Source organism: Salmo salar, chromosome 22, assembly GCF_965601325.2.
Source record: "Salmo salar chromosome 22, fSalSal1, whole genome shotgun sequence".
NCBI classification, from domain to species: Eukaryota; Metazoa; Chordata; class Actinopteri; order Salmoniformes; family Salmonidae; genus Salmo; species Salmo salar.
This window is the reverse complement of record NC_138312.1, coordinates 41,994,625-42,011,370: the sequence shown is the minus strand read 5'-3', so window position 1 is coordinate 42,011,370 and position 16,746 is coordinate 41,994,625. Positions and strand designations below refer to the sequence as shown.

Here is a 16,746-nt window from a genome sequence, read left to right as displayed (position 1 = left end):
CGTATAGAGAGAGACTCTCTTCATTCGTATTGATCCTCGTATAGAGAGACTCTCTACATTAGTAATGATCCTCGTATAGAGAGAGACTCTACATTAGTAATGACCCTCGTATAAAGATACTCTACATTAGTAATGATCCTCGTATAGAGACAGACTCTCTACATTAGTAATGGTCCTCGTACAGAGAGAGACTCTCTACATTAGTATTGATCCTCGTATAGAGACTCTCTTCATTTGTAATGATCCTCGTATAGAGAGAGACTCTACATTAGTAATGACCCTCATATAGAGAGACACTCTCTACATTTGTAATGATCCTCGTATAGAGAGAGACTCTCTTCATTAGTAATGATCCTCGTATAGAGGGAGACTCTCTTCATTCGTAATGATCCTCGTATAGAGAGACACTCTACATTTGTAATGATCCTCGTATAGAGAGAGACTCTACATTAGTAATGACCCTCATATAGAGAGACACTCTCTACATTTGTAATGATCCTCGTATAGAGAGAGACTCTACATTAGTAATGATCCTCGTATAGAGAGACTCTCTACATTAGTAATGATCCTCGTATAGAGAGAGACTCTTCATTAGTAATGATCCTCGTATAGAGAGAGAGTCTCTATGTTAGTAATGATCCTCATGTAGAGAGAGACTCTACACTAGTAATGATCCTGGTATAGAGAGAGACTCTCTACATGAGTAATGATCCTCATATAGAGAGAGACTCTACATTAGTAATGACCCTCATATAGAGAGAGACTCTCTACATTAGTAATGATCCTCGTATAGAGACTCTCTACATTAGTAATGATCCTCGTATAGAGAGAGACTCTACATTAGTAATGATCCTCGTATAGAGAGAGACTCTCTTCATTAGTAATGATCCTCGTATAGAGAGACTCTCTACATTAGTAATGATCCTCGTATAGAGAGAGACTCTACATTAGTAATGATCCTCGTATAGAGAGACTCTCTACATTAGTAATGATCCTCGTATAGAGAGACTCTCTACATTAGTAATGATCCTCGTATAGAGAGACACTCTCTACATTAGTAATGATCCTCGTATAGAGAGAGACTCTCTTCATTCGTAATGATCCTCGTATAGAGAGACTCTCTACATTAGTAATGATCCTCGTATAGAGAGAGACTCTACATTAGTAATGACCCTCGTATAAAGAGACTACATTAGTAATGATCCTCGTATAGAGAGAGACTCTCTACATTAGTAATGATCCTCGTATAGAAGAGACTCTACATTAGTAATGACCCTCGTATAGAGAGAGACTCTCTACATTAGTAATGATCCTCGTATAGAGAGAGACTCTCTCTACATTAGTAATGATCCTCGTATAGAGAGAGACTCTCTTCATTCGTAATGATCCTCGTATAGAGAGACTCTCTCTACATTAGTAATGATCCTCGTATAGAGAGATACTCTCTATGTTAGTAATGGTCCTCGTATAGAGAGAGACTCTCTACATTAGTAATGACCCTCATATAGAGACAGACTCTACATTAGTTATGACCCTCATATAGAGAGACACTCTCTACATTAGTAATGATCCTCGTATAGAGACAGACTCTACATTAGTTATGACCCTCATATAGAGACACTCTCTACATTAGTAATGATCCTCGTATAGAGACAGACTCTACATTAGTTATGACCCTCATATAGAGTGACACTCTCTACATTAGTAATGATCCTCGTATAGAGACAGACTCTCTACATTAGTTATGACCCTCGTATAGAGAGACACTCTCTACATTTGTAATGATCCTCGTATAGAGAGACTCTCTACATTAGTAATGATCCTCGTATAGAGAGAGACTCTCTACATTAGTAATGACCCTCGTATAAAGAGACTCTACATTAGTAATGATCCTCGTATAGAGACTCTACATTAGTAATGATCCTTGTATAGAGAGAGACTCTCTATGTTAGTAATGGTCCTCGTACAGAGAGAGACTCTCTACATTAGTATTGATCCTCGTATAGAGACTCTCTTCATTTGTAATGATCCTCGTATAGAGAGAGACTCTCTTCATTTGTAATGATCCTCGTATAGAGAGAGATTCTACATTAGTAATGATCCTCGTATAGAGAGAGATTCTACATTAGTAATGATCCTCATATAGAGAGAGATTCTACATTAGTAATGATCCTCATATAGAGAGACACTCTCTACATTAGTAATGATCCTCGTATAGAGACACTCTCTCTACATTAGTAATGATCCTCGTATAGAGAGAGACTCTCTTCATTCGTAATGATCCTCGTATAGAGAGACTATCTACATTAGTAATGATCCTTGTATAGAGAGAGACTCTACACTAGTAATGATCCTCGTATAGAGAGAGACTCTACATTAGTAATGATCCTCGTATAAAGAGACTCTACATTAGTAATGATCCTCGTATAGAGAGACTATCTACATTAGTAATGATCCTTGTATAGAGAGAGACTCTACACTAGTAATGATCCTCGTATAGAGAGAGACTCTACATTAGTAATGATCCTCGTATAAACAGACTCTACATTCGTAATGATCCTCGTATAGAGAGACTATCTACATTAGTAATGATCCTTGTATAGAGAGAGACTCTACACTAGTAATGATCCTCGTATAGAGAGAGACTCTACATTAGTAATGATCCTCGTATAAAGAGACTCTACATTAGTAATGATCCTCGTATAGAGAGAGCCTCTCTACATTAGTAATGATCCTCGTAATGTCACGTCCTGGCCAGTATAAAGGTTAATTAGTATTGTAGTTTGGTCAGGACGTGGCAGAGGGTATTCGTTTTATGTGGTTCGGGGTGGTGTGTTTGTTGAAGGGGCATTTGATTTAGTATTCCGGGGTTTTTGGCACTGTTTGGTTTCCATGTATTCTATGTTTAGTCTAGTATGTCTGGTTCTATGTTTGGTTAATTGGGGTTGGGACTCTCAGTTGAAGGCAGGTGTTGTCTATCTGCCTTTGATTGAGAGTCCCATATATTAGGGTGTGTTTGTGTTTGTTATTTGTGGGTGATTGTTTAGTGTTTAGCGTAAGTAAGCCTAACAGGACTGTCAGTTTATCGTGAGTTTGTTTTTGTTATTTTGTATATCCATTTTGAGTTTATTAAATGTTCAAAAATGAACTATATCAACTCTGCTGCGTATTGGTCATCTTTTCCCGACGATGATTTCGTTATATCGTCCTCCGACGAAGAAATCCCTGACACGTATAGAGAGAGACTCTCTATGTTAGTAATGGTCCTCGTACAGAGAGAGACTATCTACATTAGTAATGATCCTCGTATAGAGAGAGACTCTCTTCATTCGTAATGATCCTCGTATAGAGAGAGACTCTCTACATTAGTAATGATCCTCGTATAGAGAGAGACTCTCTCTACATTAGTAATGATCCTCGTATAGAGAGAGACTCTCTCTACATTAGTAATGATCCTCGTATAGAGAGAGACTCTACATTAGTAATGATCCTCGTATAGAGAGAGCACTCTCTACATTAGTAATGATCCTCGTATAGAGAGAGACTCTACATTAGTAATGACCCTCGTATAAAGAGACTCTACATTAGTAATGATCCTCGTATAGAGAGAGACTCTACATTAGTAATGACCCTCGTATAAAGAGACTCTACATTAGTAATGATCCTCGTATAGAGAGAGCTCTCTACATTAGTAATGATCCTTGTATAGAGAGACACTCTCTACATTAGTAATGATCCTCGTATAGAGAGAGACTCTCTACATTAGTAATGATCCTCGTATAGAGAGACTCTCTCTACATTAGTAATGATCCTCGTATAGAGAGAGACTCTCTATCATTAGTAATGATCCTCGTATAGAGAGAGACTCTCTACATTAGTAATGATCCTCGTATAGAGAGAGACTCTCTACATTAGTAATGACCCTCATATAGAGACAGACTCTACATTAGTTATGACCCTCATATAGAGAGACACTCTCTACATTAGTAATGATCCTCGTATAGAGACTCTCTTCATTTGTAATGATCCTCGTATAGAGAGAGACTCTCTACATTAGTAATGACCCTCATATAGAGACAGACTCTACATTAGTTATGACCCTCATATAGAGAGACACTCTCTACATTAGTAATGATCCTCGTATAGAGACAGACTCTACATTAGTTATGACCCTCATATAGAGAGACACTCTCTACATTAGTAATGATCCTCGTATAGAGACAGACTCTACATTAGTTATGACCCTCATATAGAGAGACACTCTCTACATTAGTAATGATCCTCGTATAGAGACAGACTCTACATTAGTTATGACCCTCATATAGAGAGACACTCTCTACATTTGTAATGATCCTCGTATAGAGAGACTCTCTACATTAGTAATGATCCTCGTATAGAGAGAGACTCTCTACATTAGTAATGACCCTCGTATAAAGAGACTCTACATTAGTAATGATCCTCGTATAGAGACTCTACATTAGTAATGATCCTCGTATAGAGAGAGACTCTCTATGTTAGTAATGGTCCTCGTATCGAGAGAGACTATCTACATTAGTATTGATCCTCGTATAGAGACTCTCTTCATTTGTAATGATCCTCGTATAGAGAGAGACTCTCTTCATTTGTAATGATCCTCGTATAGAGAGAGACTCTACATTACTAATGATCCTCATATAGAGAGAGATTCTACATTAGTAATGATCCTCGTATAGAGAGAGACTCTACATTAGTAATGATCCTCGTATAGAGCGAGACTCTCTACATTGGTAATGATCCTCGTATAGAGAGAGACTCTCTACATTAGTAATGATCCTCGTATAGAGAGAGACTCTACATTTGTAACGTCTGTCGTAGGAAGTGGACCAAAATGCAGCGGGTACGTGAATGCTCATATTTATTTTATTGCGAACTCCACACAAAAACAACAAAACGAAACCACAAACGACAGCTAACAGTTCTGCAGGCTAAACATAGCAGTGGACGAATACAACTTCCCACAAAGGGACAGGTGAAACAGGGCTACCTAAGTATGACTCTCAATCAGCAACAACGATGTACAGCTGTTCCTGATTGAGAGCCATACCAGTCCAACACAAAGAAATACACAACATAGAAAACCATAGAAATACAAAACAAGAACAATACCCCAAAACCCCGGAACACATAAATCAAACACCCCTCTTACATAAATACATATCCCATTAAACCCCGAACCACATAAAACAAATACCCCCTGCCATGCCCTGACCAAACTACAATAACCAATAACCCCTTATACTGGTCAGGACGTGACAACATTAGTAATGATCCTCGTATAGAGAGAGTCTACATTAGTAATGATCCTCGTATAGAGACTCTACATTAGTAATAATCCTCATATAGAGAGAGACTCTCTATATGCCTAGCACACTTATAGCAGCACACACGAAAGAAAGTGAAAGATAACACACACACACACACACACACACACACACACACACACACACACACACACACACACACACACACACACACACACACACACACACACAGAGTCAGCATGAGCCCCTAGGACTGTGTTGGCAGGAGATTTTGCTTGGCTCAGCTTGAGCTGCATTGCAGATACAGGTTATTGGTATATAGGTCACCTAGCACAAACACATGTAACCCTGTAGATATCCAGGAGTTTAAAGAGGCTTCACAACAATCAGCTCAGTACTAGTTCTATCACTGTGGCCCCGGGTTGAAACCTGGGGTACTGCTACCCTGCTGCCTGCCCTACGTGTGTGTGTGTGCGTGTGTGTGTGTGTGTGTGTGTGTGTGTGTGTGTGTGTGTGTGTGTGTGTGTGTGTGGTGTGTGTGTGTGTGTGTGTGTGTGTGTGTGTGTGTGTGTGTGTGTGTGTGTGTGTGTGATAGAGTGAATAAGAATAAACAACATGCCTTACGTGAAACAGGGCAGTCACACACTTGGGCAACACTCAGGCTCTTCTCTGTCCAAACACTTCTTAGCAGAGCGCAGAATCAGCCCAACTAGTGTAGCTATGTTTATGTCTTTCCAAAGACCCATCTTGACAAGAGTCGACTTCACTAATGTTGGATCACAGGAGAAGGTCTTGAATCGGTTTAACTTCTAGAGAGCAGAAGGGTTAGTTTAGACAAGTCTTCCTGTTGTCCAGACGAGTGTTCCAAAATGGTAGGTAGGCCACGGCTGGTTCTGCCTAACCTGGTTAACCAGTGGTTTCAGATCTGGTTCTGCTCTCTTGCCATCTACATTGTTGAGCCAAACATGTTTTTCTTTATCTCAATTCCATAAGGAAGTGTGAAGATAGCAGAGTTGTGGCTGGGTTGTGGTTCAGAAAGCTAGCACAGTAACTGCTATTGTGTGCTATCTGATCTGCTGACAGGGAAGTAGATGCTGTGGATTCTGTTCATGTGTGCACTCCGTTGTGTGTGTATCTGTGGTCTTTAATGTGTGAGTTCCATTGTGTATGTGTGTGCATGTGTGTATGTGTGTATGTATGCGTGCCTGTGTGCGTGCGTGTGTGTGTGTTCTCGGTAGTAACTTTTCAAAAAGCGTTGGAAGTGGATTTGAGGAAGCCGGTCTAATTTTTGTCACCATGAACATTATAACAAATACAGATAATGACGTTAGCATAAATTAAGCGAAAATCTAACATGCTAAGGTAAATGAGACTATTATACAGAATAACTCTCTAAATTATGCATATTTTCTTCCGTTTTTTAAACCAAGGCAATTTGTTAAAGAAAACCCATGTTATCTATCACCATTGAAATACTGTACTTTATCATAAGTACTGTTTAAAGTAAGCTTCTGCCAAGTATATATAGCTGATATTCAGGTTAGTTTCCTAATAATTTCTCTTGGCAGGAGGATTTGGAGTGACTTATTTGAGTAATGATTCTACAGGTACAGTGCATCCGGAAAGTATTCAGACCCCTTGACTTTTTCCACATTTTGTTATGTTACAGCCTTATTCTAAAATGGATACAATAATTTTTTTCTCATCAATCTACACACAATACCCCATAATGATGAAGTGAAAACCAGGTTTTAGTAATTTCTGCAAACGTTTTGCAAATGTTTTATTATTTATTCATGATTTAAATATTTATTTGCATAAGTACTAGAGGTCAACCGATTAATCGGAATGGCCGATTAATTAGGGCCGATTTCAAGGTTTCATAACAATCGGTAATCGGCATTTTTGGACCCCGATTATGGCCGATTACATTGCACTCCACGAGGAGACTGCGTGGCAGGCTGACTACCTGTTATGCGAGTGCAGCAAGGAGCCAAGGTAAGGTGCTAGCTAGCATTAAACTTATGTTCTAAAAAACAATCAATCTTAACCTAATCACTAGTTAACTACACATGGTTGATGATATTACTAGTTTATCTAGCTTGTCCTGCGTTGCATATAATCGATGCGGTGCCTGTTAATTTATCATTGAATCACAGCCTACTTCGCCAATGGGTGATTTAACAAGCGCATTCGCAAAAAAAGCACTGTCGTCGCACCAATGTGTACCTAACCATGAATATCATTGCCTTTATAAAAATCAATACACAAGTATATATTTTTAAACCTGCATATTTAGTTAATATTGCCGGCTAACATGAATTTATTTTAACTAGGGAAATTGTGACACTTCTCTTGCATTCTGTGCAACAGAGTCAGGGTATATGCAGCAGTTTGGGCCGCCTGGCTCGTTGCGAACTGTGTGAAGACCATTTCTTCCTAACAAAGACAGCAAACTTCGCCAAACGCGGGATGATTTAACAAAAGCGCATTTGCGAAAAAAGCTAAATCGTCGCACGAATGTACCTAACCATAAACATCAGTACCTTTCTTAAAATCAATACACAGAAGTATATATTTTTTAAACCTGCGTATTTAGTTAAAAGAAATTCAAGTTAGCAGGCAATATTAACTAGGGAAATTGTGTCACTTCTCTTGCGTTCATTGCACACAGAGTCAGGGTATATGCAACAGTTTGGGCCGCCTGGCTCGTTGCGAATTAATTTGCCTGAATTTTACATAATTATGACATAACATTGAAGGTTGTGCAATGTAACAGCAATATTTAGACTTAGGGATGCCACCCGTTAGATAAAATACAGAACGGTTCCGTATTTCACAGAAAGAATAAACGTTTTGTTTTCAAAATTATAGTTTCCGCATTTGACCATATTAATGACCTAAGGCTCATATTTCTGTGTTTATTATATTATAATTAAGTCTATGATTTGATAGAGCAGTCTGACTGAGCGGTGGTAGGCAGCAGCAAGCTCATTCAAACAGCACTTTCCTGCATTTGCCAGTAGCTCTTCGCTGTGCTTCAAGCATTGCGCTGTTTATGACTTCAAGCCTATCAACTCCGGAGATTAGGCTGGCAATACTAAAGTGCCTATTAGAACATCCAATAGTCAAAGGTATATGAAATACAAATGGTATATAGATAAATAGTCCTTATAATAACAATAACCTAAAACTTCTTACGTGGGAATATTGAAGACTCGTGTTAAAAGGAACCACCAGCTTTCATATGTTCTCATGTTCTGAGCAAGGGACTTAAACGTTAGCTTTTTTACATGGCACATATTGCACTTTTACTTTCTTCTCCAACACTTTGTTTTTGCATTATTTAAACCAAATTGAACATGTTTCATTATTTATTTGAGACTAAATAGATTTTATTGATGTATTATATTAAGTTAAAATAAGTGTTCATTCAGTATTAGGGGGGAGATGTGTGGCAAAGAAGGGGGTCGAGTGATAAATGGCAGATATGTGAGGGCAGAACTAATAAACGGGCTCTGCCCGATCACTAAAATGGCCACCCTGATCAGAACTACAGATCACAAAATTCCCAGAAGCAAGGGGAACCCTCAGAAGGTGGAGCCGACCCACAGATAAATGGTCAAGAAAAACCAGGAAGAGGGAGAGAGGGCGGGAAGGATCTATGAACCATAGAGAAAGAGACAATCTACATTGGCTGGATTTACCGTGTACGAGCTGGACTGTTTTGGACTTACCTGTTGGCGTTTAGACCTGGACCTACCGAGAACCAGATTTGTGTACCGAACCCTGCTATCCTTGACCTTACCTGCGGCCTGGGTGGACCAGGACAGCGAAACAAACACACAGGTACTGTCATGTTCGAAAGAACTTTCATTCTGGGCTGACTTTGGTGACAGTTTCCCACTTAATTTGTGACAAACGCTCCTAACTTTGAAGAGGTTTGCCACACGATATATATATATATATATAAATAAAATATATATATATAATAATCGTCCGATTAATCAGTATCGGCTTTTTTTGGTCCTCCAATAATCGGTATCGGCGTTGAAAAATCATAATCGGTCGACCTCTAATAAGTACTCAGACCCTTTGCTATGAGACTCAAAATTAAGCTCAGGTGATTCCCATTGATCATCCTTGAAATGTTTCTACAACTTGATTGGTGTCCACCTGTGGTAAATTCAATTGATTGGACATGATTTGAAAAGGCACACACCTGTCTATATAAGGTCCCACAGTTGATAGTGCGTGTCAGAGCAAAAACCAAGTCATGAGGTTGAAGGAATTGTCCTTAGAGCTCAGAGACAGGATTGTGTCGAGGCACAGATCTGGGTAAGTGTACCAAAATAGGTCTGCAGCATTGAAGGTCCCCAAGAACACAGCGGCCTCCATCATTCTTAAATGAAAGAAGTTTGGAACCACCTAGACTCTTCCTAGAGGTGGCTGCCCGGCCAAACTGAACAATCGGGGGAGAAGGGCTGTCATGCCTGCTCCCGCTCCCCCTCTCTGGTGCTCGAGGGCACCAGGCTGCCCATCATTATGCACACCTGTCGCCATCATTATGCGCATCAGCACTCATTGGACTCGCCTGGACTCCTTCACTTTGTTGATTGCCCCTCTATATCTGTCTGTTCCTCAGTTTGTTTCCCGTGTCAGCATTAATGTTGTTTTGTTTCTCCTTTCCAGACGCTCTCCGTGTAATGTTTCCTGTGTGTTGTTTATTAAATGTTCACTGCCTTTACTTGCTTCTCGTCTGTACTTACAGAATGCTGACACCACCATTTGAAGCATCAAGGAGTTTTTGTTTTTTGTTTTTGTTGGTGATGTCGGGTCCAGCTGCCGCTGCCGAAGGAACCGGGGGTGCCTCAGTTGGCTTGTCGGGCTTCCCCGCCTTAGCTGGCTCGTCTGGCTCCCACGTCTCAGCCGGCTCATCTGGTTCCCATGCCTCAGCCGGCTCATCTGGCTCCCACGCCTCAGCCGGCTCGTCGGGCTCCCACGCCTCAGCCGGCTCATCTGGCTCCCACGTCTCAGCCGGCTCATCTGGCTCCCACGTCTCAGCCGGCTCATCTGGCTCCCACGCCTCAGCCGGCTCGTCGGGCTCCCACGCCTCAGCCGGCTCGTCGGGCTCCCACGCCTCAGCCGGCTCGTCGGGCTCCCACGCCTCAGCCGCCTCGTCGGGCTCCCACGCCTCAGCCGGCTCGTCGGGCTCCCACGCCTCAGCCGGCTCGTCGGGCTCCCACGCCTCAGCCGGCTCGTCGGGCTCCCACGCCTCAGCCGCCTCGTCGGGCTCCCACGCCTCAGCCGCCTCGTCGGGCTCCCACGCCTCAGCCGCCTCGTCGGGCTCCCACGCCTCAGCCGCCTCGTCGGGCTCCCACGCCTCAGCCGCCTCGTCGGGTTCCCACGCCTCACCCGCCACGTCCGACTCTCACCCGCCACGTCCGACTCTCACCCGCCACGTCCGACTCTCACGTCTCGGCCGGTCCTTCAGGCTTGCCTAGGTGGGATGCCGGGTGGCGGCTCTGGGGGGGTACTGTCATACCTGCTCCTACTCCCCCTCTCTGTGCCAGGCTGCCCAACATTATGCACACCTGTCATCATCATTTCGCACATCAACACTCATTGGACTCACCTGGACTCCTTCACTTTGTTGATTGCCCTTCTGTTTCCTGTCCGTTGTTTATTAAATGTTCACTCCCTGTATTTGCTTCTCGTCTCCCAGTATCTGTCCTTACAAGGGCCTTGGTCTGGGGAGGTGACAAAGAACCCAATGGTCACTCTGAGAGAGCTCCAGAGTTCTTCTGTGGCGATGGGAGAACCTTCCAGAAGGACAACCATCTCTGCAGCACTCCAACAATCAGGCCTTTTTGGTAGAGTGGCCAGACGGAAGCCACTCCTCAGTAAAATGCACATGAGAGCCCGCTTGGAGTTTGCCAAAAGGCACCTAAACACTCTCAGACCATGAGAAACAAGATTCTCTGGTCTGATGAAACCAAGATTGAACTTTTTGGCCTGAATGCCAAGCGTCACGCCTGGAGGAAACCTGGCACCATTCCTACGGTGAAGCATGGTGGTGGAAGCATTATACTGTGGGGATGTTTTTCAGTGGCAGGGACTGGGAGACTAGTCAGAATCGAGGAAAAGATGACCGATAGCAAAGTTCAGAGAGATCCTCGATGAAATCCTGCTCCAGAGCGCTCAGGACCTCGCTCTGGGGCAATGATTCACCTTCCAACAGAACAATGACACTAAGCACACAGCCAAGACAACGCAGGAGTGGCTTCGGAACAAGTCTCTGAATGTCCTTGAGTGGCCCAGCCAGAGCCTGGACTTGAACCCGATCTAACATCTCTGGAAAGACCTGAAAATAGCTGTGCAGCGACACTCCCCATCCAACCTGACAGAGCTTGAGCGGTTCCGCAGAGAAGAATGGGAGAAACTCACCAAATACAGGTGTGCCAAGTTTGTAGCATCATACCCAAGAAGACTCGAGGCTGTAATCGCTGCCAAAGGTGCTTCAACAAAGTACTGAGTAAAGGGTCTGAAAACTTATGTAAATGTGATATTTACATAAATTATATTGCAAAAAAAGTATATATAATGTTTTTGTTTTGTCATTATGGGATATTGTGTGTCGATTGATGAGTGAAAAAAGAGTAAGGCCGTAACGTAGAATAAGGCCGTAACGTAGCAAAATGTGGAAAAAGTGAAGGGGTCTGAATACTTTCCGAATGCACTGTACCTTTGATATAGGAGATACAACAAAACAATACATTGGTATTTTGCCATGGATTTAGTTTGTTGAAGTGGAGGTGAATGTTGAATGGTCAGTGTCTTCAGCGCTGTGTGATTTGAGTTTGGTTCTTTACACACGTCTTGCTCTTTATCTCAGTCTGCAGCACTGTTTAAAAGACTCGGTTTGGATAGCCTCTGCTGAGTCACCAACAACCGGATGTTCAAGTTTTCAGGGAAAGTGGAAAAAGAGATACTTTTGAGGAGATTGAAAACTCGTTTGGAGTCATATTACCACCCATTGTGTATGTTGCCTATGCATCGTCAATGGGCCACAATTCTGGGACAAAGAGAGCTCTCCTTCAAGGAGGGAATGGGAGTCAATTGGGTGCTAGCTCAAAAACACGATTGGTCGACCGTCTGCTGGGTGGAGCGTTATATGTTCCTCCAGTGCATACATTTTCATCCTTTTTTCATACTGGCCCCCACAGGAATTGAATCCACAACCCTGGCATTGTAAGCGCAATGCACTTCCAACTTAACTACATGGGACCAACTGGGCTATGTTAGGCAGGATGTATGGAGCTAGTAGGCTGGGTGTATGGGGTTAGTAGACTGGGTGTATGGGGTTAGTAGACTGGGTGTATGGGGTTAGTAGGTAGGGTGTATGGGGTCAGTAGGCAGGGTGTATGGGGTCAGTAGGCAGGGTGTATGGGGTTAGTAGACTGGGTGTATGGGGTTAGGAGGCAGTGTGTATGGAGTTAGTAGGCAGGGTGTATGGGGTTAGTAGACTGGGTGTATGGAGTTAGTAGGCAGGGTGTATGGGGTTAGTAGACTGGATGTATGGGTTAGTAGGCAGGGTGTATGGGGTTAGGAGGCAGGGTGTATGGCGTTAGTAGGCAGGGTGTATGGGGTTAGTAGACTGGGTGTATGGAGTTAGTAGGCAGGGTGTATGGGGTTAGTAGACTGGGTGTATGGGGTTAGTAGACTGGGTGTATGGAGTTAGTAGACTGGGTGTATGGGGTTAGTAGACTGGATGTATGGGGTTAGTAGACTGGGTGTATGGAGTTAGTAGACTGGGTGTATGGAGTTAGTAGACTGGGTGTATGGGGTTAGTAGACTGGGTGTATGGTTTTAGTAGACTGGGTGTATGGGGTTAGTAGGCAGGGTGTATGGGCTTAGGAGGCAGAGTGTATGGAGTTAGTAGGCAGGGTGTATGGGGTTAGTAGACTGGGTGTATGGGGTTAGTAGACTGGGTGTATGGAGTTAGTAGGCAGGGTGTATGGGGTTAGTAGACTGGGTGTATGGTTTTAGTAGACTGGGTGTATGGGGTTAGTAGGCAGGGTGTATGGGCTTAGGAGGCAGAGTGTATGGAGTTAGTAGGCAGGGTGTATGGGGTTAGTAGACTGGGTGTATGGAGTTAGTAGGCAGGGTGTATGGGGTTAGTAGACTGGATGTATGGGGTTAGTAGACTGGGTGTATGGAGTTAGTAGACTGGGTGTATGGGGTTAGTAGGCAGGGTGTATGGGCTTAGGAGGCAGAGTGTATGGAGTTAGTAGGCAGGGTGTATGGGGTTAGTAGACTGGGCTTATGGAGTTAGTAGGCAGGGTGTATGGGGTTAATATACTGGGTGTATGGAGTTAGTAGGCAGGGTGTATGGGGTTAGTAGACTGGGTGTATGGAGTTAGTAGGCAGTGTGTATGAGGTTAGGAGGCAGGGTGTATGGGGTTAGTAGGCTGGGATGGTACCCTGGTCTGTGCTCTGGTACTCTGTGTTTGGAGGTCTTGTGGTCTGGGGGAATGGAGGAATGGGGATCTGAAGGCCTGGGGTAATTAGTAGAATGGAGGGAGAGGAGTAGTCATGGGCCTGGGGGATGGGGTTCTGATACTGGTTTGGGGTAATGGGGAAGTGGATGACTGGAGGAGAGGTGGAACTGTTCTGTATGATGTCTTCATTGTCTCTGGATAGCTCTCCCTGTGGAGTAAGGGCCTCAGCTGCTGATGTAGGCCAGCCACACACACTGAAAACACATCTCTCTCTCTCTGTCTCTCTGATAGGTCAGAGCCGTATCAGGAGTTGTGACAGGAGAGGAGAGCCAATCAGAGGAGAGAGAGATGTTGGTGCAGGGCGGGCCTTGGGTCCTGTCTGTCATGTCTTTGCTCCTGCTGCTGTGGCAAGAAGTGTCTGCTATCGAGGTTCCTCTTGATCGTAAGTCCATCAATCAAATCGCAAGCACATGAAATCAGTCAAAACATTGTTTTATAATATATATTTTATAGAAAAACCTTTGGTTCTCATACAATTTAGATACCAGTGATCCACCCAATGGTTTTGGAATTGAAGGACAGTGAACAAAAAATTAAGAAAACAAAGTTTTATGCCACATCCCTTCCAAACCTATTGGTGTTTACTGTGACAGATGGACTTTCAGGAAAAAAAGCATGTGAAATGAAGTGATTTATATATACATGTACCGTGTATACTCTATGTAAAACACAACACAGTTATCCTGTCTTTGCATCTGCAGATCCAGCTTCATGTAAAGTGATATCTCTTAACAATAGAACTGAGCTCACATACACTCATCTCTCTGACCATCCCCCATCCCGCACGCACGCACACTTTTACACACACACACACACACACACGCACACATACACACACACACACTTACACTCACACACTCGCACATATTGATGTGTTACCCAGTGAATCTGTTCAGTCCATCCATATGATCTAAAGATATTTCTGCATGGTTTAACTATAGTTGAGTGTATATTCTACCAACTGAATTATGAATTATGGCAAGCTAATTCAATATGAATTGAATGTATATGTTTTCATCCAACACAGAGCTGAAACCAATTTTGCAGTAACCGATATTCAAATCTACAGTTGAACCATAGAACTCTGCACATTAACATTTGATGAGCATATAGAGTAGGTTGTTCCATAGTACTGTGCAATCAAATGTGACAGTTTCTCACGTATGGCTGACTACGGTGGCTCTCTCTTCTCATAACCATTCACCTCTGACTACCCATCACTGATTTCAAATCAAATCAACATTTCTAATCAAATCAAATTTTATTGGTCACATACACATGGTTAGCAGATGTTAATGCGAGTGTAGCGAAATGCTTGTGCTTCTAGTTCCAACAGTGCAGTAATATCCAACAAATAATCTAACAATTCCCAACAATTACCTAACACACACAAATCTAACTAGTAATCTAACAATTCCCAACAATTACCTAACACACACAAATCTAAAGGGGTGAATGGGAATATGTACATATACAGTGCCTTGCGAAAGTATTCGGCCCCCTTGAACTTTTCGACCTTTTGCCACATTTCAGGCTTCAAACATAAAGATAATTATTTGTGAAGAATCAACAACAAGTGGGACACAATTATGAAGTGGAACGAAATTTATTGGATATTTCAAACTTTTTTAACAAATAAAAAACTCAAAAATTGGCCGTGCAAAATTATTCAGCCCCTTTACTTTCAGTGCAGCAAACTCTCTCCAGAAGTTCAGTGAGGATCTCTGAATGATCCAATGTTGACCTAAATGACTAATGATGATAAATAGAATCTCCTGTGTGTAATCAAGTCTCCGTATAAATGCACCTGCTCTGTGATAGTCTCAGAGGTCCGTTTAAAGCGCAGAGAGCATCATGAAGAACAAGGAACACACCAGGCAGGTCCGAGATACTGTTGTGGAGAAGTTTAAAGCCGGATTTGGATACAAAAATATTTCCCAAGCTTTAAACATCCCAAGGAGCACTGTGCAAGCGATAATATTGAAATAGAAGGAGTATCAGACCACTGCAAATCTACGAAGACCCGGCCGTCCCTCTAAACTTTCAGCTCATACAAGGAGAAGACTGATCAGAGATGCAGCCAAGAGGCCCATGATCACTCTGGATGAACTGCAGAGATCTACAGCTGAGGTGGGAGACTCTGTCCATAGGACAACAATCAGTCGTATACTGCACAAATCTGGCCTTTATGGAAGAGTGGCAAGAAGAAAGCCATTTCTTAAAGATATCCATAAAAAGTGTCGTTTAAAGTTTGCCACTAGCCACCTGGGAGACACACCAAACATGTGGAAGAAGGTGCTCTGGTCAGATGAAACCAAAATCGAACTTTTTGGCAACAATGCAAAACGTTATGTTTGGCGTAAAAGCAACACAGCTCATCACCCTGAACACACCATCCCCACTGTCAAACATGGTGGTGGCAGCATCATGGTTTGGGCCTGCTTTTCTTCAGCAGGGGCAGGGAAGATGGTTAAAATTGATGGGAAGATGGATGGAGCCAAATACAGGACCATTCTGGAAGAAAACCTGATGGAGTCTGCTAAAGACCTGAGACTGGGATGGAGATTTGTCTTCCAACAGACAATGATCCAAAACATAAAGCAAAATCTACAATGGAATGGTTCACAAATAAACATATCCAGGTGTTAGAATGGCCAAGTCAAAGTCCAGACCTGAAACCAATCGAGAATCTGTGGAAAGAACTGAAAACTGCTGTTCACAAACGCTCTCCATCCAACCTCACTGAGCTCGAGCTGTTTTGCAAGGAGGAATGGGCAAATATTTCAGTCTCTCGATGTGCAAAACTGATAGAGACATACCCCAAGCGACTTACAGCTGTAATCGCAGCAAAAGGTTGCGCTACAAAGTATTAACTTAAGGGGGCT

General features: G+C 42.8%; 1 protein-coding gene across 6 annotated transcripts in view; it reads left to right on the top strand.

Annotated features, from left to right (window-relative positions):
• Nucleotides 1-16,746, top strand: part of LOC106583506 (neurofascin) — a 161,214-nt gene that overhangs the window by 83,252 nt on the left and 61,216 nt on the right. For all 6 annotated transcript variants that reach the window (XM_082967617.1, XM_045705761.2, XM_082967620.1 and 3 more), the window contains one exon: nucleotides 14,093-14,243. In XM_082967617.1, coding sequence (XP_082823743.1) covers nucleotides 14,150-14,243 — 94 coding nt within the window. In that variant the 5' untranslated portion in view covers nucleotides 14,093-14,149. The remainder of the gene's footprint in view (nucleotides 1-14,092; nucleotides 14,244-16,746) is intronic.